Source organism: Parambassis ranga, chromosome 15 (assembly GCF_900634625.1).
Source record: "Parambassis ranga chromosome 15, fParRan2.1, whole genome shotgun sequence".
Classification (NCBI taxonomy): Eukaryota; Metazoa; Chordata; class Actinopteri; family Ambassidae; genus Parambassis; species Parambassis ranga.
This window is the reverse complement of record NC_041035.1, coordinates 10,890,001-10,914,330: the sequence shown is the minus strand read 5'-3', so window position 1 is coordinate 10,914,330 and position 24,330 is coordinate 10,890,001. Positions and strand designations below refer to the sequence as shown.

The window sequence follows — 24,330 nt, the reverse complement described above, 5'->3', positions numbered from 1 at the left end:
ACTCACTCCCAGATGACCTGTAAGACACGGGGGGGTCTCCCCCACTAACTAGCGTAGTCACGACACAAACAGACATTAGTATACCTAGTTAGCATTAGCACGGTTCGATGTTTACTGTCACAACAGTGTTGTTAGCTAACAGTGTTACCTGTAGCGGCAGGTGCGGTGGTATCCCCGTGCACCTGCTGTTCACAAAAAGCTTTATTTTTTTTTCCTCCCCTTCTTTGTAAAGTAATGTAAAGCTGTGCTGGACTGCAAGCTAAACTAAGCAATGGTCGCTGTCAGCGTTACGAGCTGGGCAGGAATAATCGGTTGGAACAACATCAAACGGATTTCCGAGCAGCTACCGTTACCGCAGCCAACGGTTGTTTTGAGTCTCAGGAAAACCAGTGACGTCACCCAGGGAAACGGCAAACTCCCCTCTCTCCCTCTCTCTCTCCCTCCTTTTCACTCTCTCTCTCTCTTGCATCCCTCTCTCCACACACTCACTCAAACACTCACACACTAAACACGCTACCGTATCTCCTGGTCCTCCCGTGGTCGGTTTGAACGGTTGCAGCTCGGCGTGTGGTTCTCCTCCACTGTGGAGATCTCTCATCATCCCATTCCAACATCCCGTGTATATGTGCGTGTTCCCGGCCGGCTAATAACACAGCTATCGCGAGAATTCCAATGTTAGGCGGTTTATCTCCGAGATTACAGGGTGCTGGTCCTGCAAGCAGTGATGATTTGACATGGACTTACTTTTTTAATAGAAAGCTGACTACAATGGAGTTCTGCGACTATTTTCAATCCTTTGTATTATAACTGCCTTGTTGCTTTCAGTCTCTTTGCATCACTCCAAATGATCCTACTCATGCCTGTTAAGACGGCTGTTTAACACAAACTAATCATTCAGCCCTTCACAGGGTTAAATGGTAATAACCTCTTATAAGCAAATAATAACTAAGAAAATGAAAATAAAATACATGAGATAAAGGATGCATAGAAATATAGTTATAGTTATTATAATTTTCTTCAGTTCAATGACCCTTGCTCATACTTTCATAGGGCACCTGTTTACAGAAACATTGTACAAATAAGCAGACAGTAAGTCAGGGGAGGTCAAGCCTCTTCACATTGCAGCATCTTAAGCTGTTTACATCCAGAAGATCAGACAGCTGTGAAGCAGTATAAACCAAAATGTTTGATAAACATTTGAAGCTCAGACGTTTATACATTTTTCTAATTCCTGTGCAAGTTATCGGGGTTCACTGAGGTCAACTGTCCAACGGTGGTGTTTTAATATTGCTAATCAGTCAGTGATCGATGTATAGCACAGATTTAGTTATTCAAATTCTTTAAAACTATAAGGAGTGCATCATGGTCTGTTAGTAATATTATTAGGTTAAAATCATTTATAGAAGTAAACTAATTGAGTTTTCTGGCTCAACAACGCCCTCCATCATTCTTTCACCTCTTTTTTTAAACGATGTGTGTGGCATGTGTAGCTGGCCTGCAGTGACAGAGGGTATACAGGCACAAAGTACAGACACAGGTGGACCTAGTGTGTCACATAATATACGTGTGTACACACACACACACACACACACACACACACACATTGCCATCAGCTGGCCTTTTGCTCATAGCCCTGTGTGCAGAAGGGGGTGGTTGAGGTTTTTTTTGGGTTGGGTGGGTGGGTGTGGGTGTGGGGGGTTATGGACAGAAACCAGAAGCAAGGTGTGTGTGTGTGTGTGTGTGTGTGTGTGTTTGTGTGCGTGTGTGAGTAGGCAGTGGAGGTGGGGGTAAAGAGACAGCTTGAAAAGGAAAAAAGAAACACAGGGGAGCCCTTCTGTTGATATTGCTGTGGCCAGACGTGTCCCTGTGACACACACACACACACACACATACACACACACACACATACACACACCCAGATAAACAAGTTGGAGTCTGCAACTTCGGCTCATAGATATATTGTTAGCTATTTAGCATCACAAAATTGAATTAGCCAGGATGTTTGCTAACATTAGTTGCCAGATCTAGTGTGAATGTTCTGTGGAGACATTTTGCCTAAAATCTTCAAATGGTGTGAGGCAGTGGCCACATAGTTGCCATATTAGTTGTGTGCTCCCGTGAGGTGTCATTATGAACAATCTTCACAGTGGAAGAGTGGATCTGTCCGGATCAGCTGTGGAAAAAGCAATATGTTAAAGGGGAAGTTCTAGGTGTGTTGTGTTCAGCAACGTGTGATCTTACACACTTGTGCATCATATGGAATGTGACATAAGAGCGAGAAACGGAAGTAATATATAATAAAAATATAAGAATCTTATGGCGATTGAGAGTAAGAATGAAGGCAACTGTTCACAGAGGGTGGCTCTGTGAAACTGCTTGCATCACACGATGGGCCTCAGTACTGGTGCTGCACACTTTAAATACAGCATTTAAAAACTGATTGCTCCATCAGTGTTGGACTTCTTTTTCTTTCAAAACATAGCTATCCAAGGATATCCCAAGATTCATTGTGGATTAGTGATATCTGAATATATACTTACAGGTTGTTACCAATTTGTGATTCAATAGGAAGATACACTGTTCAGCATTCAGGGACTACAAAGATCAAATCAAGAATGTGTAGAACATTTCCTTCGAAGGATGCAGCCCTGGTTTTAGGGCACCATAGTTTATCATGGTGGCTTAATGTTGCATGTTTTCTGACCTCCTATAGGAATGTGATTTTTTCTTCGCATTCATTTTATTTACTTTCTTCTTATTTCTCCTACTTTTAATCTTTCTATAGGCAGAATAAACAGTGTTCCTGTTATTTTGCCCATCTTTTTTGTATGTGTGTGTGTCTTGTATTCCATCTCCATTGGGACCACAATGAGCAAAGGTGGCCCCTAGGTCGACTGTGCCATCAGTTCTCACCAAGTTGGACCCATATGACTCTCTGTGGATGAGATGATGAGGGATTCACACACACACACATAGTGACACCAGGGCTCAAAAGATCTGTCCAGGTTACACACACACACACACACCACACAAAGCTAAACTTCCAGCTTTGGACTATGAACACATCACTACCCCATACCTCCTGTCTGTGCCCTCATGTTTGTGACTCCCTTCACCTCCTGCAACACACCCAACCCATCCCCTTACCTTAACTCCAGCCCCAGGTCCCCAGCTCCCAAAGCCCAGGGAAGCAGCAGCCGTGCTGGCCAGCTCAAGCACCCCACGCCCCTTCAGCCCATCCCTGGTCTCTTTGAAGTGGCTTCAGGAGAGAGAGGTCAGCCTTGCCCCGGAGACCGGCATAGAGGTAGGGACAGCTGCGGTTAAACAGACCTTGTGCAGGGGATACAAGCGCAGACACACATGCACATACACATATGCACACACGAGACAGGGCAGAGCAGCTGCAGCCACGGTGTTGAAGGTGTGCTGTACAGCAGGACAGCTTGGGAGCCAGTATGGTCCAGCACAGCTCTGCTCTGCTCTCTTCTGTTCTGGGTCACCTAGTTTGCACTCAGGTGTGAAATGTAGTCTACAGATCACCAGATGACCAGAGAAATTTTATATTTTTAAACAAAGCTCCCATCTATACACTTATTTTATTACTGTATTGTATGATGTTGTTCCTTCATATGTAGAAAAGAAAACGGACTCTGTTCTGTTCTGTTTGATCATTGCTTTGTCCGTTGTTGGGTTAGTTTTGCAGTACGTTGTGTATTGGTGGATCTAGGTAATTTTCTGTGCATATGTGTGGTTGTTTGCTTGCCTGTTTATGCACTTGTATCCATGCATATGTTCCCGTATGCGCATATGTGGTGTTTGTGTACCTTCTGCTCACATGCAGACAGGTTGAAGCCCCCTACACAAAACACCCTCCCTCACACACACACACACACACACACACACACACACACATATATTGTCCTCTACACCCCCAGGTTGGAGCAGTCTGGTTTCTAAGGTTGCTCAGCAGTGTGCAGCTGCTCTGTCCTAAAATGTAGGGCCAGAGGAGTGGAAACAGGTTTTTTACTATAAGGGTAATATTACTGCAATATCTTTGTCATTAGCCACAATCTACCATCAATGATTACAATCAAAAAGTCAAAGCTATTCCATATCGCTAAGAGGCTGTGGGGTGAAAAGCTTGCAAATAGATGGATGAATGTAACTGCCAATAAGCACTTTCAACAAAAGATAAAAGAACATCAAAGCTGGAAACATTCAGTCTTTGGCTCTCATAAAAGCCACATCACTGAGGTCTGCTTCAAGATGATGATCTGTTTTCTGGGATGCAAAAGGAGTATTTGCTCATCCAACATCTGCCTTTCAGACTTTGACATCTTCTCCAATATAAAGCAGGAGGTCAGTGCCTACCATTTTGACAGTGATGATGACATTGTTGCTGCTGTGGACCACTTCCACGCCTAAGAGGCCATGAATAAATGTAGAAAGGGACTATAATGAAAAATGAATGTGCTCCGTCTACCTTACCTGCCTAACTGTGCTAATTTACATCTCTAATTTCCACTTCCTGATATAACAGTAATGCATTATGCAGCAGTTTAATTAGACAACTTCCTCATGAAAAGACTTTGTAGTGCATAAAAACATCACTGCCTGGAAATTTGTGAACCAAAATTATTTCTGATCCTCCCGCCGCCCACTGAGAGGAAAGTCGTGAGCAGCTTCTGTGTCAGCACACTGTATTTCTAGTATCTCTGACAGCATGTGACAGCAAGATTATTTATGACTGAGGGTAAAAGCAATTATGTGATTGACCGCTGCTTAGCAGCAGCTGCTTCAGTAATGTGGGAATCATTTTGCAATGCAGTGATAAAGAGAGAGCTGAGCCACAAAGTAAGGGCTTTTGATTTACTGCTCAGGTTTTCTCTAAAGCCCAACACTAATGTAAGGAGCATCTTGGCAGCTAGTGTAAGAATGAGACTGCACATTTAGGAATCAGGCTGTTTGTGCACGAACAAATAGAGGAGTTAGGTGTTTTCTTTACTTTGTATTGCCTTGTTTTTTTCTCCTCAGTGCTGGTTTATGGACAGATGTTACCTGCATGTTGCAGAGTGAGATGCCAGAAACCTCATCTTAGCTCCAGTGGCACAAAGTGACATTAACATGCATATGAAATCTCCGTCTCTATCGCACACACATACACACTTCCTCCCTTGCTGCTCTTCCAGCTGCATGCTGGAGTTCCACTGGGTGCCATCAGTGTGGATTCTGTTCAGTGGTTGAGTCAATGAAGCAGTGGGAGGATGACAGAGTGAGAAGGAGGGAAGAACTTTGATCTGTTTTTCTTCCAGAGAACAGTTGCCATTGCCGATGTGACCTTGACGTATGGTTGAACATAGATACTCACATAACAAATCAGAAATAGGATGCTCCTCCAAGCTGCATTCATAATACTTTTTAAAAAAATCATGTCTTATTTTTAGGACCTCAATTGCAAGACATGCTCATACATGCAGCAAATGAAAGAATGTCTTGAGTGTCTGGGTCCCCTGAAATGGCATATATGATTGTTTAAGCAAATTGTAATGACCATCAATAAAGATCCACAAAATCTGAGAACAGTGGAGCTGGATTGGATGGATAAACTTTAGTCTAGGAGACTTAGGCTTTCTTCCTGTTTCCTCTCACAAAAAATTCTCAGGTTAAAAATTAAGTCGTTTGGATTAAAACAGATCCTTTCATGGAGAATGTTTCTTCCAAAATTTCTTCCATCTGCAGGACTCTAAACATCAACCTGTGACAACTAAATGTGCCACCAAATCTAAACCATCCCTGCCAGACCTATCTTCTCTGCCTGTGCACAGCTGTAAATATGCATGAACCACTCTAGGCCACTAGGGAGAGCTGCATTATCTATGAAGTAAACACATCTGTATGAGGCAATTTCTGTGTATTTTAGTGGGTTATAGAACATCTGGAGCACCGCTGGGGCTGGGGTTGGTTTTGAGGATATATTGTGGTATTTGTTGAATACCTCGAGGAAGCCAGGAAGACTGTCTCTAGAGGGCTTACAGGAAGGATATGTGTTACCGTGTGAGTGTGTGTGTCAGTGTGCATGTAATTTTCAGAGGAAGTTAGGTTGCACACAGCACATCTGTCAACATCTGGGTGCACAGACTGTGTTTGGCTTTCCAACAACTGGGTGAGATCAACATCAAAAACACACACAGTTTGATACAGCCAGAGGATAGAGCGGCAGCAACTCCACTTCCATATACACACACACACACATAAGCACATGCACTTACATAGCTTCTGATGGCCCCCAAGGGTCCCCAGTTTCCAATGCTGCCACTTCCTATTTCTAGTCTTCACCTCTTTTACCTCCTTTGTATGACACATTCCCTCTCTGTCTCTGTTTTTCCTTTGTCTCCACATACACACACACACACACACTGTATGTGGAAATGTAATTTTCCCAAGGCTACACACTCCTTGGGGAAGCACAGAAGGAAACGTCTTCTCCTTCTCTGAACAAACTGCTGTGTAACATCTGTCTGCAGGAAGAGAGAGACAGATGTGAGAAAGATATGTGCCATGGGAGGAGATGTCTCTCAGTCATGTTTTTCTCTCAGCAATTTGCATTTCCCAAATGTGTCATATTCCTTTTTTGATAGAAAGCGGCAGACTAACGCAGGGGAGATACAACCACTTCACTGCTGCTTAGTTAATTCTGATAGAGTCAAAAGAAAGCACATCACAATCTGTTGGCATGGCGTTAAAACCGGCTCAGTCAGATCAGCATAAACATTTAACCCTGTGAAAGAGTTTATAGCTTTTTTTTCGTTGTTGCTTGTGAGAATAGAATTTGTTGACAAAAACATTTTTTTCCAGAAGGATAAATCAGTTTTGTCACTTTTTGTAACTGGAGTATAAATACCAACATCTGACCGGGATAATTCACGTGAGAAATAGATTATATTGATGTCATTATCCCATATTTAGAAAGTAATATCCCATCCAAAAGAGAAAAAAAAGCCAACAAATACATTATACAACATCATCACTCTGTGTGTCCAGTTGTTGTTTACCCGGTCAGTCTGATCGCTGGAGGTCCCACACAGGGGAGGGCTGCATAATGTCACCCCAGTGACAGCTCACCATATGGGGGACATTCTCTAAGCCCTGTGGAAGTCCACACACATGGATCTCACAAACAGAGCTAAAGCGACCTCACAGATGCCACCTCCATGGTTACACACACACACACAGAGTTAATTCTGCCTCCGAATCATGGCTAGATGATTAAGCTAATTGTATCCCACTGTTTGATGGAACATGTTGTGTTTTTGTTTTCAAAAGTACACACTCCTGTTTACAGTGGTTTGGTTTTTAGTTGTTTTGAAAACAGGCTTTAGAGCTCACAGAAGGAACACAGGGTGACCTCAAGGTAACCAAATCACACATGACCAGAATGGGCTTGATTTTATTGAAATGTTTATTTATACAGTTATACACTCTTATTGTCCAGTAATGACAGATTAATAAAATCACCATATGTAATGTTAAAGCAGTCACTCTCTGAAACAGGCCGGTTTCAGACATTTTTGTGCATGTTCCAACTACAGCAATTTTACCTACTACATCTCATAAAATATGCACCCGATAACAATGTTTAGGTAGGAGGCCAACATATACATTTAATTGTTTTAATAAACCAACAGAGGATCCCACAAAAATATATTTGAAAACCATGAGCATATGTCTACAGTAAATATGGAGGGTCAGGTTGAATTTGGAGGCTAAACTTGTACTATATTTGAGCACAGTTCTACTGTTTGCCTTTGTTACCTCCACTGATCCCAGGACAGATATAGCCACTTACACGATTTACAATGTTTACAAAGACCACAGCCTGCTGGCTGGCTGGATGTGATGTTTCTACATGCATACACACATGTAAAAAAGGGAATTGACTACTTTCCCATTGCCAGTAGACAAGCTGCATTTTTCTGGTGTGTCCCCTCTGTAGTCCCGAATGCATTCCTGGATGTGAGCTACATCTATCCATGCAGAGGTTTAGGGTGAGGGTTACATCCTTTACAGCAGTAGGCACGGTGCTGGTGATGGTAATTTCTTTTCTCTTTTACTTCAGTCAACGCTCAATGATGAAAGAGCCCTGTATGAATGAAGATGGGATGGAATTTGTGGCTGAAAATGGCAAACCTGTAGCTTGTTTATTACTTATTCTGAGGCTTATAATAAGACATGTCTTTTCTCTTTCTTCTGATTCTACTTTCTCTCACTTCTTTTTATTGTTTTAGATTGACTCTCATTTCTCCCCTTCTACTATGCAATTTGCTAGTCCTGAATAATGAGAGTGTGGCTCCCTCATTTAGCCTTAGGCGTACAGAACTAACATCTGGGCTGTTTGGCAGGCTGGCCGCCATTGGCCTTGTTGGAAAGCCTCTTCAATGCTGCTCCAGATGCAGCACACACAGATGGAGACACACAAACCAGAGCTGATGTACGCACACACAACAATGGGAGCATCCATAGTATTTGTATACACAATGGCACTCTGCATGCTACACACGAGAAAGCCTGTGCATTCATGCACAAAGATAAAAATACAAATACAGATGTGGAATAACAGATAAAAGTGCTGACAAACAAATATACCCACAAATCCAATCTCACACCCAGATGGAGACAGAATGGCGGGTGATGTGGTGGGCAGAGCCGGCACATTGTTGGCACAGGTAACATGTTCTCAACAGCTGGCGCAGGTTAGACATTCCTGGGAATTGGAGCCACAAGGCAAATGTTCCCGCTGGCTCGGGGGCTGGCGCTGTGGCAGGCAGGCTGGCAGGCTGGCACGCCATTGCTTATAATACACACACACGTTTTACGCAAAATGAATGGATCCAGGAGTAAAGAAAGACACTTGAATACTGTCACAGACATAGAAAAGCAATGTGTTTTGTAAGTATCCATATCTAAACGTACAGTGACATGGATCAACAGCTTAAGTGCAAATAAATACCTGCAAAGATGTAAACATTCAGCATCATCCCCTGCACAGATTCATCCACTGGCTTTGTCTGTGTACATGTTTTTTTTTTGTCTCCCTCCTCTGTGTGGAAGTGTATTAGCCTTTTCATTGCCTGGGGGCTCATTTCCTGCCGCAGCTGTTGGCTAGTTCCTCTGACATCTGGACTGAGGAGAGACAGACAGGCAGGCGGGCAGACTGACAGACAGAACAGAGGCTACAGAAGCTCTTTTCATTTCAACATGATCTCTGAACTCCTACAATAAAGATTCGAAAAGATCACATTGCTGCATTTGCACTCTTGGCCTGAGCTGCAACAGCTCTGTATGTATTTAGATGTCTGTCCATGTTGTTGGTGTGTGTATTCTGGGAAAACAGAGAGAGCAGCTCCATACCTGTGCTTTAGCAGGACACATCCCATGAGGCAATGTTTTTTTAACAATACAAATCAATGGTTAAATTAGTTTTAAATACTTTTTCAGTGAATCCTATGAAAATACTTACTTACATGAGAGCAGTGTAGTGTTTGAATCTGTAGCTGCTGGCCATGTTTCTCTGGCTGCTTTTGTTCGAGATAAGCTACAGCAGCGTTGTGTTATTTTCCTGTACAAAACGTTCTTATAATATCCATGCAACTAAAATACCAACACCCCTAGGACAGTTTTTCACAGCGATTATGGGTACGTTGCTAAACCTGTTAAATACACTGTCTTGGGCATTACTGTAATGAATTGTGTACATCTACAAATATGCCTATAAAGCCAAAGATAAGCTGCCAACGAAATAAAAACTGACTTGACACTTATGTTGTTACAGTCACTTTAAATTTTCAACCGGCAACTGCTTTGTCTATGGAATTTTCCTATCAAACAAAATAGCTTTGCTTACTTACAACAGGATGCTGCATTTACCTCCATGCAAATTAAACTCACTCACTTTTTTATTGTTCAAATGTGGACTACAAATGGAAAGCTTCCAGTACCAAAACCGCATTCAACCCTGCCTGTTCTGTGCCTTCCTTAGTTTTTGTTTATTTGTATTTCTGGTTTCTGTCACTTGATTTTCAAAAAACAATCAAATAAATAAATGTAGTGTTCATTAATTGTTAAAGCCAGCCTTGATTAAATTTCTTCAGACATAAAGTCCTCACAATGTGACGCTGCAGAGATCAGTGCTGAACCAGAGCACAGCAGTTCTCATACAAACATAACAAATTGTATTTTTGTTTGGACTATACTCTGAAGATGACACACACAAAAAATAAAATGTTGGAAGATAAAAACCATTAAATGTCCAGCAGGGGTGTTTGTCTGTGACAAGACGGCTGGCCAGATGTAGAATTCCCCACCTCTCTCTTCTCTCTCTCTCCCCACCCCCTGCCTCACACACACACACCTCTCTTAGCTCAGCAAGGGGACGGCCGGCTGGCTGTTGGCTTGGAGGCGCCATTAACCAATTTAGCTTCCAGATGTCCATCATACAGCCACAGCCAAAGCTGCACAGCTCTCTCTGAGCTTCACACGAATGGGTGTGAATCTCTTTCTCACACACACACACACACACACTAAAGCTAAACTGTGATGTGCTGATGCTTGGGCACAAACAGATATGTATAGAGACTTCAGATGTACAGAAGACACATTCTCTTCAACACATCACACAGTGGAAGAAGACCAGACTGGTGATGTTCTCCATGTGTGTGTGTGTGAATAATATGTGATTGACGCGTACACATCCAGATAAAACTGAGATGTGCTTTTTGATCATCTCTAAAATGGTGCTTCACCATCTGGAGATAAAAAAGTTAAATACACAGTTGTTTCTCCTGATGACTAGTTCCCCTGAGACACACACATGCATCACAACACACACACACATTTCTTGAAAGGCTCTGAAAAACACACACATAAACACGTGCAAACACATATTCACTTTCCTTAAATGGACAGATGCTGCACCTCTAGAGGCACAGAGACCCAGCAGCTGTTCCCCAGCCAGTCAGATGGGCTACCATTGATAGTTCATGAATATTTTACACTCAGTCAAAATGGCTACATTCCAGACCGCCTACAACATGCAGCAGCAGCCACGCTGGGCCAGATGATCAAATCATTAAACTATATGGACGGACTTCCTCCCACTGTCCACTGAAACTAAGTTGCTTGAATATTTTCCTTGGAAGTTCTGACGCCCACAAACAATAGTAGATTGTTTTGTAACCATCAATAATCTGAATTGTGAACATCTGAACTTGAATGTAAAATGTGTTGGCCAGATGTTATTATACATTTCATTAGATCATTATCACTTACTCTATGTTTAGTCATTATTTGTACTATTAGACAATATTTTCTCTCTCTCCCTGTCTCTGCCTCTGCCTTGGAGAATGAATTAATCTTATTTGGCCCTGAGGCTGAGATTCAAACATCTGCCTGCCCACCCCTCCTTCCCTTTCTCCTCCTCTGTCTGCCAGCCACTGTCTCCCAGAGTGTCTACCCTCTATGCCTCTATTACGGGCATGATGAGGGAAGCTGGGGGGTACGCTGTGGAGGAGTGTTTCTTGCAGGTTTGGGAGGAGGATTGCAGATGGATGGAGAATTGTTTAAGACATTGACAAGGAAAGTGAAATAATGATCATGGCTGATATGAGCTCTGCATGAGCTGCTTCATTGCATTTCAGCTTGACACATTTGCCAATCACAGCATGCAAGTGACTTCTAATAATATATATTATAGAAATATATATTTTTTGCCATAGTATTTAAATGATATATTACTGACTTCTTACACATTATTTTACATCATTAGAATCCCTTCCAGAGGTGTTAAAGTCATTTTCAATCAGCTGTCTGTGTTGCAAACACTTATGAATATAAAAACCTATTGACAAACAAAATGCAATTAATGCAGGCAACGAGATCCAGAGGCATATAGTCACAATATCTCAGGCATGGCCAGAGGTTTTCACACTAATTCCACTTCCTCTGCTAGATTCATACAATGCTTTTTCTAAAATAAATAAATAAACCTGCACCAAGCACTATCTGCTTTAGAGTAATGAATAAAAACCACTACAGGTGTATTTTCCTTCCCTGTATGTGAATGCTCTTTGTATAATATTATAATGCAAATACAGCTTCATTGAGCTGACCTCACACAGAGAGAAATGAAGTGTAAAACATGGGATCTACAGCGACCTCCAGAGGCAGAAAGTAGAACAGCTACTCAAAGCACAGGTGGATTTCTACTCTGAAATGGCACACATGCTCAAATTAAATCCTAAATGTGTAAACTGTGAGTCATATTTAAATAGAAATAACTGTGAACAGAGAAAATTCGAAGAAGGTCTGAATCTAATTTCGTGAAACTATATGTGGGGGGTTACATTCAATTTTCACTTAGTTTGAAAATAGCACCTAAACCTAAACAAAAAAATTAATAAATAAATACATCTTTTGCTGCATGACTATACACTGCGCTCTGCATTTTGATCTTTTTATCTTGTTGTTCTCCTGCCTACCTGCTGCTTTGTCTTCCAGCTGTAGGGAGGATGAAACAGTATAGTACAGATAATTTCAAACATCAGTCTGGCTCACACACAAACAAATACTTTTCTGGCATCTGTCAGAAGCAAAACAATATGTGGATCAGAGGGGGGAAACACAGGAAAGGTGAAGGAAGTTTAGAAAATTGCACAGGAAATCTCTCGAGGCATTCACACACACACACAAACAGATTTCAGCCTATCTGAAGAGAATCTTTCTCTTTGTAGTGCAGGAGCCCAACATTCAGAGAAATTAACCCTAAAATGGCTCTCCTACTTTACATTTATTAGCTAATAATTCTGTCCTTAAATCCATTCTTTTTTTCCTGCAGAAGCCCCTTATTGAATTGCTCCGCCTCGCTGTGGGCCTAATTGTATTTTGCATGAACAAGGGGCTCATTGTGATGCACTGGTAACATGGATACCCCAAATTGATAGACACATAACAGGGTCATCATTCATTTGCATTTTAACAAGTCCTTCAGCTATGACACCAGATCGTGCGAATTCATTACCATACAGGCCTGCAGTTCATCCAGCCATCTATTAGTAACGCCAATTAGTTTACTGGGACAGGTTCAGGGGGATGCAAATGGGCCCACGGACTCACTCACAGGCAACTTTTCATGTCAAGCCTCCCATGACGGACTAAACATTTGCTAAAGGTTTTTGTCCCAGTGACCCACATCTGAGAGCATTTTAAACACTTGTTAGATGTGATTTTACTCCAGCAAGGAGGGGGGGGGGGACATCTGATCTTATGATGATTTATTTAGTCTGTTTATTTATGATCAGATTTATGTTGCTCATTCTGGGATCCCTGTAAGTCAGTTTAAGCACCTGAACATCCAGGGAGAAGTGTTGCTGCTGATGTTGCTTTGTGTGTCCTAGATTCAGTGTTGTCTTCTCTTGAATGTCATGTAGGAAAGAACCTAAATAGCTCCAGCTCTGCTGCACATCATACTGCAAAACACAAGCCTCTCATTCATACGCTGAGAGATCCTGAGCTGAGGACTGACAAAGAAAACGATCTGTACATTTTTCTCTTTACAAAAACAAAGTTGTTTAAACAAACTGTCATATTCTCAGAACTCACTTTGAAATCTGTCGAATGCACTGATGATTCAGTCCTTTGACATACAGATCTTAGACTAGCTCTGACAGCCATTTTGTTTATAGCAGGTCTTCTTGATGAACATTAATCTTTTCTCACTCAAACAAAGGTAGTTTCATGTAAGAGCAAGAAGTATTAAATTACAGTTACAATTAATGAAATGTTTTGTTTATAACAGTCAAATAAAAGGTAAAATCACCAACTCCTGTGTTCAGTTCCCTTAAGGAAGCACTGTCATTGTTTTATAGCCTGTCAAATACTCCCTTTGAGTAATCTGATTACTCCATATTTAAGGGGGGGTGTTGTGTAAGTGCCATTAATGCACCTGAGGACAGTGCAGCCCTTGTTTCACAGTTTATTTCCTTTTTCAGGAGTGAAATTGTTAGGAATTCTCCAGCAGAAATGGAAACCATTTTTTTCCTATCAAGGTGCTGCACCTGCTCACATCAGCTCCGCCTCCCCCCCAGCTCAGGCGTGACTACAGTACCCAGAGCGCACCGCGCCGCTCCCCACTCTCTCGTTCTCCGCTGCGCCAGTCCGCTTCACTGACTCGCAGAACCAGTTGGTTTGGCCCAGCTTCTTCTTTCCTGCCTTCTCACTGTGCGTGCTGCTGTTGTTGTTGCCTGGTGTCAACCTACGCCGACGAGAGAAGAAGACATATCCCTCCCTCTCCTCTGTTAGAGGGCCGCTTCCAATTTGCCTTCACTTTCCTCCTCGCCGGCACCATTGGCTTCCGTGCCGTGCCAGTCAACTCGCCTCCTTTCCCAGCCCGAGTTGAGCAGCAACAGCTCGGAAACATCTGGCCGCCGCAGAGTGCTAGACTCCCCGTCCCTCCGCCTGCTCGCCTCGGCAGAGCTTGGTATGGAAATTAGTCCAAAGTCAATCTAGTTTTGTCTCCGAAGGAAAAAAGGAGGATTTGACGGAGGAAGCGGGGAAGACGTTGGACCTTGTTGTCTGTAAGTGCTGCCTCTAATACCGGAGTCCGATTAAAGGAGGCTCAGGAGAGAGAGGGTGGGTTACGAAGGGGAAAAAGTAGCTAAACCTTCCTTAGCATGACTGTGTTGTCTCCACACACTAATAGTTGCTATGTTAGCTGTCCCTCCGCGGTGTTTTAGCAGCTGTTGTCATAGCACCGGGGCCTTCCGAACAACTGTAAATAGCTCAATAATGTAGCCTGTCCGCCTTACTTTTGTTAGCCGTGATCGGGCTATAGCTAGCTGCGTGGGTCAGTGTGTGTGTGTGTGTGTCCGCGTGTGCGTGTGTGTGTTTCTCTGTTTGTTGTGTCTTCTGTTAAGAAATTAATTACAGCCTTGTCGTGTTGTTTCTTCGACTGTGGAGCAGCTTGGCAGCGCTAACATTAACTTCGACTTTTATGCTAATTTACCTCGCTTGTAAACACTCGTCGTGTTGAAAGAAAAATTAAGTTAAACCAGTTTTGAGGCTAATTTATTGATCAGGCTGTTTACTTCAATAAGCAGAAGTCTTAAAAGTAGCACTGTCACGGTGGTAAAAATGTCAAAGTTAAACCGAAAGCAATTAAAATATAAAGGGCTAACAGAAACTCAAGTAGTGAAGTTAATTATTGCTTAATAATTTTACTTTTCCTTAACTCACTAAAGGATAATACTATAAGAAAATAATAATAAATCCAGCCGTGTGCGCGGGACAGTATTTTAATAACACTTTAATAAGTGCCGTTTAAATATAGAAGTCAGGAAATAAAAACATACACTGTCCTGAACTTCAAACTTTCCTTCAAAACGAAAGCGAAATAAAGGTGTTGTAATAAGTTTCTCCCCGGCTCATTAAAGCCTTGTATAGCTTTTGTTTAGGATTTTTCACTCACTGGGTTCTTTCCTCCATTGTCTCCTCATTTTATTTTTGTTCCTGTCAGTTGTCCGAAGGGTCCGGGCAGGGGGTGGCTGGCTGGATAGATAGATAGATAGATGAATGAATGAGTGAATGAATGAATACAAGACAAGGCAGCGGCGCTGAACCGTAAAGAAGTGGAAAACAATATCAGCTGCGTGCGTCTGTCAGTTGCAAATGTGCTGTGTCGGCCTTTGTTTATGGTTACTGGAAGGAGACAGAGGGGGAAGACAGAGGTGCATTTATCACAACACTACAACAAGTAAAGTTTCTGTGTTCATTTTGTAAAGTTATTTTGGAAGTAGTGGGTGGTTACTGTTATGATTTTCTGTTTTTTAAATCCCTCTGCATTTTGTAGATTTTTTTTTTTGCCAGAGAGAGTGCAGAGAAAAAGGGGGAGAAAGAGAGACAAAGTTGTGCGCTGTTGGTAGAATGAAAGAGGAGTCTGGTGGCAGGAGTGTAGAGGAGGCAGCATATGGCTGTAGAAAGAGCACAGCTGGAGGTAGCATCTCCATCTGAGGATGATGTCAGAGCAGCTGACAGGCTGCCATCCACCCCACCTCCTCCTCCTCCATCCCTCCACCGCCTCCACCCCTCCCCAGTCCTTTATTGTGAGTCTCAGTGGCAGCCTGGGAGAGTTAGTGCTGTGTGTCTGTGTGCACACGCTGTGTGTGAGTGTATGTGTGTGTGTGTGTTTGTGGCTGCCGATCAGCGCCAGTTAGGAGGAGGAGGAGGAGGAGGAAGAGGAGGAGGGAGGTGGTATCTCGTTCCCCCTCCAACATCTCCTCCACTTTGCATCTGTCCCTCGCAGTTTGAACAGCGTGTTTTTTTCCTGCCTCCCTCTTCTTCTTCTTCTTCTTTTTCTCTCTCCTCTTCTACCCACTCATTGGTTAAGCGAGGTAGAGACAGAGCAAGAGAGAGAGAGAGAGAGAAATACACAGCCATTCCCAGCCAGAGAGCCCAGCTATTCTGCTACAGTGGAGTTAATCAAGTTGATGCATACTGCTGCAGGTATCGTTTTGTGTATTTGTGTGTGTGTATTTTCATGTGTGTGACTATCGTGGAAGAGACCGGGGTAGGGAAGTAGTTATTTTGTTTTGTTGTGGGGGATCACCATTGTGTCAAACCAGTGTGAGGAGTGTGTGAAATTGCTGGTGAGTGTTTCAGTAGTAAACAGCAAAAAGTTGCTGCCTGTCTGAAGGGTAATTGCAGTCCGGGAACACTGCTGCTGTGTTTTTAGTTTGTAGTGGAGGGAGCTGCATTTAAAACTCAGCTACTGTTTCCCTGTTTGTGTTGTCAGGCGTGTTGTGTGGACACTTGTTAAAAGATAGTGAGAGAATATTTTTTTTTTATTTTGTTTTCATCTGTTCATTCAGTATAGAAAATCATTTTTATTAAAAGTGTTTAAAAGTAGAAATTTGTTAAATTTGAGGAAAGCAAATAAATAGTTAAAATAATAAAAGAGCAAAATAAATAAAGAGAGAATTTATTTAATCCTAATGATCTAATCTTTATTTCCTCCAGTTATTTCTAACTTGCTGTAAAATTACTTGAAAGCATGTGCGGTCTGCTCTACCCACTTTTTTCCCCTCCTGTCGGCTGGAGTTGAGGAGACTAATTTAGAAGTTGCAGATTTGAGCTGCCTGAATTGGCTAGACAGCTGTAATCGCACTCCCTCCTAGTCTTAATCTCTTTATCTGGCTAGCAGCTGCCATATGGCCCCCGTCAGCTGGATCAGATGTGGGTAAGCCTCCCTCCCCGGCCGTCCCAGCCTCTCCCTCACCCTCTCCCCCCTGCCTCTCTTCGAGTCTCTCTCCTTCTCTCCCCTGCGTGAGTCGGCTGGCCGTACCGGGTGAGCCGGGTGGGCTGGGTGACGGGGCTCACTGCCCTCCTGAGCCTCCGACGACGGCTCCCTCCCCTCTGCCGCCACCGCCGTCTTTATTTTTAGCCATCTTTAAGGATTAGGATTGATGCTGTGACGAGCAGGGCACTTACAGTGATTGTATTGTAAATCTTCTCTTCTGGGTGGTGGTGGGTGGAGGGTTGAAGGGGGAGAGGGCAGTTTTCTACTATGGAGCGGATGTGCGGGATTTTTCTTGTAAGATTCAGATGGGAAGGAGTGTGTGAGTGACTGATGGTGTGTGTGTGTGTGTGTGTGGAGGGAGGAGGTGGCGGAGGGGTTTGGCTGGACAGTGGGGTGGGGTAGGGTGTAGGGGGGTGGGGGTGGGAGGTGGTACACCCTTGTCCCCGTAAGTCCCCTTATTTAAAAGCAGTCTGAACGAGCCGGAGGGCGAGCACACACACATACACAGGCAGACACACACAGGAGTCTCACACACTGACATTTTTGGTTTAGCTTCATTCAAATGAGGTGATTTAACTGCTTTGGTTAACACGGTGCAGAGCGGGACCAATGTATTTTCTCAGGCAGGACAAATCAACTTGGCTAACAGGTGGGACTTAATTCTGATTTTGTTTAATTTTTCCATTTTTTCCAATTTAATGTATTGCCTAATTTACCTAAGAGTTATATTCTGAGGACACCTGCAGATTATTGCTGCAATTTTTTTCTTTTTTCCCCATCACCTCTAATCTTGCACTTAAAGCCGCCGCTTGCAGGTTAAATTAGGGACAAGCTGTTTTGTTTTTGACAGTGCTATTTCAACTGGCCAGTTTTCCTGCTCGACTTAGCCTGTGGAGGTGGTTGGTAGGTAGGCTGGTACTAAGTGTGTGTGTATGTTTGTGTGTTGTGTACGTGAGGACAGTGTGTGCAGCTGAAAGCCGGTTACCTAAAAGGGCTGTGCCAGGCCAGGCCAAAGTGGGTTAATAAAAATAACCAGCGTAGGAGCAGCGACAATCCAGGAGTGCAGGCAGAGGAGTTAGATAGATTCAGTAAGAGAGGAGAGCGCGGAGAGACAAGAGTGCTAGGATCTGTCCTTTGCTGGTTTACATCAGATTAAGTCTTTGTAGAATTAGAGATTATTCTGAAATTGCACCTTTTAAAATGTAATAATTTGTCTTGTTTTCTATTTATTCATTTTAAATTCATATTTAGAGACAAAATGTGCATTTTGCACCACAGTGTGAAGGAATGAACTGTATGCATGACAACAAATATTTTTGTGAAGTAAATAAATCACAGTTATAAATCTCTTTGCTGCATGTTTTGTTGCATTTTTGTAACTTTTTCATGTGTTTATTTTTCATCTCGTTCTTGTTGTTTTTCCTGACCTACGCTCTCATTTCAATTGCTCTTTTTCCCTGTGCGATATTTTCGTTTTTCTCTTCTCTGTTGAGTTTTTTCGGTTGGTCTGATTTAAGATAATTTTGTTGGAGGAATTGTGTTGTTACATCATAATCCCATAAGAAATAACAAACAACGCTGATCATGAATTTCACTCGGTTTTCTGTCTGTTTTTTTCTTATTTAAAAGTATCCTTTTTTTAGATTTACTGGTACTTGTCATCTGCATTTGTGTTTTGTTATTAACACTTTAATGAGGATCATTATTAAAAATTCTTTTGTAGCTGTAAAGTTACCTTCATCAGTACCTAACTCTGACTCTTTCTCTGTGTGGCTGCAGGTTATGAGGACGGCAGGATGGAGTTCCCAGACCACAGCAGACATTTACTTCAGTGTCTGAGCGAACAGAGGCACCAGGGCTTCCTGTGTGACTCCACGGTGCTAGTGGGTGATGCCCAGTTTCGTGCCCACCGTGCTGTGTTGGCCTCCTGCAGCATGTACTTTCACCTTTTCTACAAGGACCAGCTGGACAAGAGAGATGTGGTGCACCTCAACAGTGACATTGTCACGGCCCCAGCCTTTTCCCTGCTCCTGGAGTTCATGTACGAGGGCAAACTGCAGTTCCAGGACCTTCCCGTAGAGGACGTGTTGGCAGCGGCCAGCTACTTGCACATGTATGACATTGTGAAGGTGTGTAAGAAACGTCTGAAGCAGAAGGCCACAGCAGAGGCGGACAGCACGCGCAGAGAAGATGATGGCGGCTCCAGCTGCTCTGACAAGGCCGACAGCCTCTCAGATGGTTCTACAGGCCGCCCTGCTACTGCTGACCTGCTCCACAGCGATGAAGAGGAGGAAGGGAAGGGTGATGGGCCATTGTGGCTGAGGCTGCCATCTGCTGACAGACCTGGGACGCCAGCTATGGCTACAACCAGCCCAGGACACGGTGAGGCGGAGACGCAAGGTGGAGAAAGTCTGGGCGAGGGAAGGAAGCTGCTCTCTCCGGCCGGCAGCCCCACCAGCTCCACTGGATCTCTCTCCCAGAGGTCCCACCGCTCTGTGAGCTCTCGTGGAGGGCACAGGGGCAGAAGGGTCTCGAATGATGCTGCTGACTGTGTCCTGGACCTGTCAGTCAAGCCAATTGCTGGCAGCAACCACAGTAACCACCATCAGTCCTATTTCAGTGGGGCAGCTACACCAGACAGTCTCCAAAGTCCATTAGCTGTAAGGGTGAAGGTGGAAAGGGGTGTGGCCTCAGATGAGGAAGAGGAAATGGGAGGTGGGGACTATGACATGGAGCACAGCGGCCTCACCAAGGCCACAGTTCCCAACACCAACGGTGGCCTGACCCACCATGGGGTCGGAGGACCTCTGTCAGCCCAGCGGAGGCTTGGCCTGGAAGCACACTTGTCCGCTCTGCGAGAGGCCTCTCTGGCCTCAGAGCTGGAGCGGGACGAGAAGCCTCCTGCCTCAGCTGATGATGAGGACATACTTGGGGGTGAAAATGAGCGCGCCCAGGCCGAGGTGGCCAGCATGGATAGCTCCCTGCTGCCCTACGTCTCCAATATGCTGTCAGCTCAACACACGCAGATCTTCATGTGCCCATTGTGTAACAAGGTTTTCCCCTCCCCTCACATCCTCCAGCTTCACCTCAGCTCTCATTTCAGGGAGCAGGAGGGCATCCGCTCCAAGCCCGCTGGAGATGTCAATGTGCCCACGTGCAACATCTGCAGCAAGACCTTCTCCTGCATGTACACGCTGAAGCGCCACGAGAGGACACACTCCGGTGAAAAACCCTACACCTGTACCACATGCGGCAAGAGCTTCCAGTACTCACACAACCTCAGCCGCCACGCAGTGGTGCACACACGTGAGAAGCCGCACGCTTGCAAGTGGTGTGAGCGGCGCTTCACACAATCTGGGGACCTCTACCGACACATCCGCAAGTTCCATTGCGAACTGGTCAACTCGCTGTCAGTGAAGAGTGAACCGCTGGCACTGCCCAATGTCAGGGATTGGGCGATTGAGGACAGTTCCCAGGAACTGTGGAAGTAGAAACAGACTGCTGGGTTTGATTAAGGGAAGAGACGGAGAGTGAAAGAAGGGCAGAGAGGCACGGGGAGGTGACAGGAAGGTGTTTGATATTCGGGGTTTAAGTGAGTCATGTTCTTGTTTGTTGCAACATCTCATTCAATTGCACTTTAATAGCACATGAAAATGTTACTACTGAGTTTTTTTTGTTGTTGCTATTTGGGGTCATTTTGTTTTTATTCTATTTTATTCTATACTATTATTTTTATTTGGTGTAAGTTCTCTTCTGTTGGTGGTTTAGACTGCGTCTGAGGATACGGGGTCACAGTGAGAATGTCTCGCCTTCTCCAAGAGTTTTAACTCTGTGTGTGTGTCCCCATCCCAGACACAACACTCCCGACGCTGGCCAGCGTTATCAGTCCCAGATCCACAGACAGCAAACACCACTGCAGGAGTTCAGGTCGTACACACTGAAGTGAAAAAAAAGCATTACAATACACTAAACGGGTACTGTGATCACCGCAAATCGATGCCACCGCACACACAGTTTGAAGGTGTGTGTGTGTGTTAGTGCACTACTCTGGCAAAAAACATGCGTGCGTGTGTATGAGTGTGTTTTGTGTGTATTCATTTTATTTCCTACTGGCATGGAGGTGTCGTTGGCGAAGCGCTCCCCGTTTCTCGTTAAGCTCTTTGGTGTTGTGTATTCAGGGGAAAGCTGACTGACTGACAGACAAACTGATGGCACTCATGCAATGCACAGCCTCCTTTTTCACTTCCAATCAATCTGAAGTATTTTCTAAATATGAAAAGACCTTTACAAATAAGAATTATTGTTACTGATAGATTTTTTTCTTAAATCTAGCTGGCAGTCTTTAAAACATCTCTTGTTGAAAAGGTATTTAATTTAAGGTTGTTGTATATTGTTCTGCTATAGTTTTAAAACTTTAATCCTTTACAATTTTTTTTAAATTAATGATTATTATTATTATTATTATTATTTTGTTACTTTTTTTGTAATGGGACCTGCTGTTGTTGCATGACGTCCAAACCTGTATATTTTAAAATAAAATGTGAATTTGCTGTATTACTGTACACATTGTAATTGATCAAATATTTGACAACGGGCTTTCCTTTTCTTTACTTTATTTTTGTGAATACTACTCCAGGGTGCAGTCTGTTAAAAAAAACTGAATATTATTCTCTCACGACTATGGAAAAAAATGCATGAAAATTTGATTTTGTCTTAAACTTTTGAGTTGTGGTTTTTGCATTTGGGAGAAATGTTTCAACACTTTTTGACAGTGAAAAGTTTTTCTACTCGTTGTAGGTCTGTCGCTGGGCTCCTGTAGAAGAATGTTACCGAATGTGTTTCCGTTGGACATTGAAGCGATATGATGAAGCATTTTAAAGCCTGTGTCTATATGCACTGATCTCTCTGCTGTGCGTGTGTGTGTGATTGTGTGTGTTTTATGAGTGTGTGACTTGGTTAGTACCGGTCAATTTAACCTACTGAAGATCTACGTCCACCCAGCACTTGCCCCTCCTCCTCCTCAGGCGTTAAATGTTTGTTTTCCATCTCTCACTTGGTCGAGCCATTTCTTAAATATTTTTCTGCAGTTTTCTGGGCTCTTATTTCAGGTCTGTTGAGGGCAGTTTTGTGGCTAAAGTGTGGAGGGAGGAGGGAGGCTAACCCTGCGCTGAAAGTTGAAGGGTCAGATATCTTTGTCACACTGTTGCTTCATGTTGAGATGAGCTGTTCTGATAAGTCGCCCTGCTCAGATGCAGCCAATGTTAGAGAAAGATGCAAAGAAGTCTTTCCTCTTCAGGCATATTTTGAGTTGGATGGGAGAGAATTGGCATGCCTGAATGCACCTTTTAAGCTAAAAGACATGGAATCTGATGTTTTGCTAAAAAGATGCCTTTATTGAGAAACATTTCTGATGCTATGGAAGTATTTAATACTGTAGGGATTGAGAAATAGTTGTTGGAAATGTAAATTTAACAGAAAAAGTATGTCTTATTATATTTTGATTGGAATCTTTTTTTATGTGAATGTTTGGGGCTACATCAGTTTATTTTCCTTTTACTCTGTACATCCAATTTCAAAATATGGTCAAGCGTTTATACAATCCAAAAACATTGGACATGTGTGTATATGTGCCCTCCGCTGATGTGCATGTGGTGGGTGTATATGTGCCGCCCCGTCATCTGGTGGCACCTACAGTCTCTGCCAATGCAACAGTGTGGGTGACATTGCAGCAGTTTGCACCACATCGTCTCATTTTTTTGTGTATTTCTTCACTGGCAGCGCCTCTGCATATGGGCTCCCTTCATCCTGCTGTTGTTTTCATCATTACTGCTGTTTTTTTTTTGTCTTTTTTTTTCGTTCTGTTCCTCTGGTTGTACTTGACCGCCTTAAACTGCTGTAGTCCGGGCTGTTTTTTTTTTTTTTTTTTCATTTTATTTTTAAAAAAGTGTGAGGTGGAGTTGCTGGAATGATGTCAAAATGCTCACGATGCTGTGAAGTAACCACCCTGACAACACTCCACCCTCTCCATCTTTTGCTGTGCTTACTTGAAAACAAAGGGGGGAGAAATTTTTTTTTTTTTTAAATAAAAAAAAAAATGTTATAGACAGTTAATAGGAAGACCGATGAGCGAGCAGTTGGAGGGGATGTGAAATGGGTGTTTTGAAAAAGGACAATCACTGTCTGGGAAAAAAAAAACAAGCAGATTTTGATTGATGTATTTGCTCCCCCTTGAGATTACAAATGTTCTTTTCATCTTTCTTTTTTTTTTTAGTCATTTTAGCTTTGACAATCATAGTTGGGTTGATTTTCTTTTTTTCTCTCAAGGGGAGTAAATTCTAATTGTGTTTAGTTTTGTAATTTCTTTGGTGTGCTGTTGTTGACATTTTTAAATTGTGTGCAAACTGCAATAAATTATAAGAATTTGAAATTCATTCTATGTGTGAAGTTTCCTTTTAATTTTAAGTGAGCATGCACACTTGTAACATCTTTCAGATCAGAGTCACAGGTTCAGAAAGGGCCGGAGAGGGGAGGTCCTGGCACCCTGTTCCTCAGTGACTTGTGATGTGGGAGGATGTTGCATACAGCATGTTCATGTTTGTGCAGCTCTACAGTGAGCCGTGCTTGGACATAGCGTGGTGTCCCCCCTGGTAGATCTGTAAAATATGCAGCAGCTTGTCACGATTCAATCCCCTGCAAAGCACACACACACAGAGCCTCCTTCCTAGAGGTCTTCAAGTATGGTGTTTCCAGTAAAGAAATCAGCTTTAGCTAATGTCTTGCTGCTCAGTAAACCTGTTCTTACAGATGTATTAAAAGCCCCTGTGCATAGAGGCCAAGGAGCAGCGTTCATTAGGCCACAGATGGCCACTTCAGTAAGCCCCCAACGCACACTCACGCGATAAGCTCGCCACTCCTAATCTTTATGACATTGTCCTTCGTCTGATGACAGCCTAATGTTGGTTTAAGAAACTTCCAAGATATTAGTT

The 24,330-nt window shown here is 43.2% G+C and overlaps 1 protein-coding gene across 1 annotated transcript; it reads left to right on the top strand.

The window, feature by feature from the left end:
• The first annotated feature begins 14,220 nt into the window (after positions 1-14,220).
• On the top strand, positions 14,221-21,297 carry LOC114446862 (zinc finger and BTB domain-containing protein 18-like). Its single transcript, XM_028422719.1, has 2 exons — positions 14,221-14,627; positions 19,124-21,297. Exon 2 carries the CDS (start codon positions 19,141-19,143, stop codon positions 20,833-20,835), a length of 1,695 nt encoding a protein of 564 aa, XP_028278520.1. The 5' UTR covers positions 14,221-14,627; positions 19,124-19,140; the 3' UTR covers positions 20,836-21,297.
• The last annotated feature ends 3,033 nt before the right edge of the window (positions 21,298-24,330 follow it).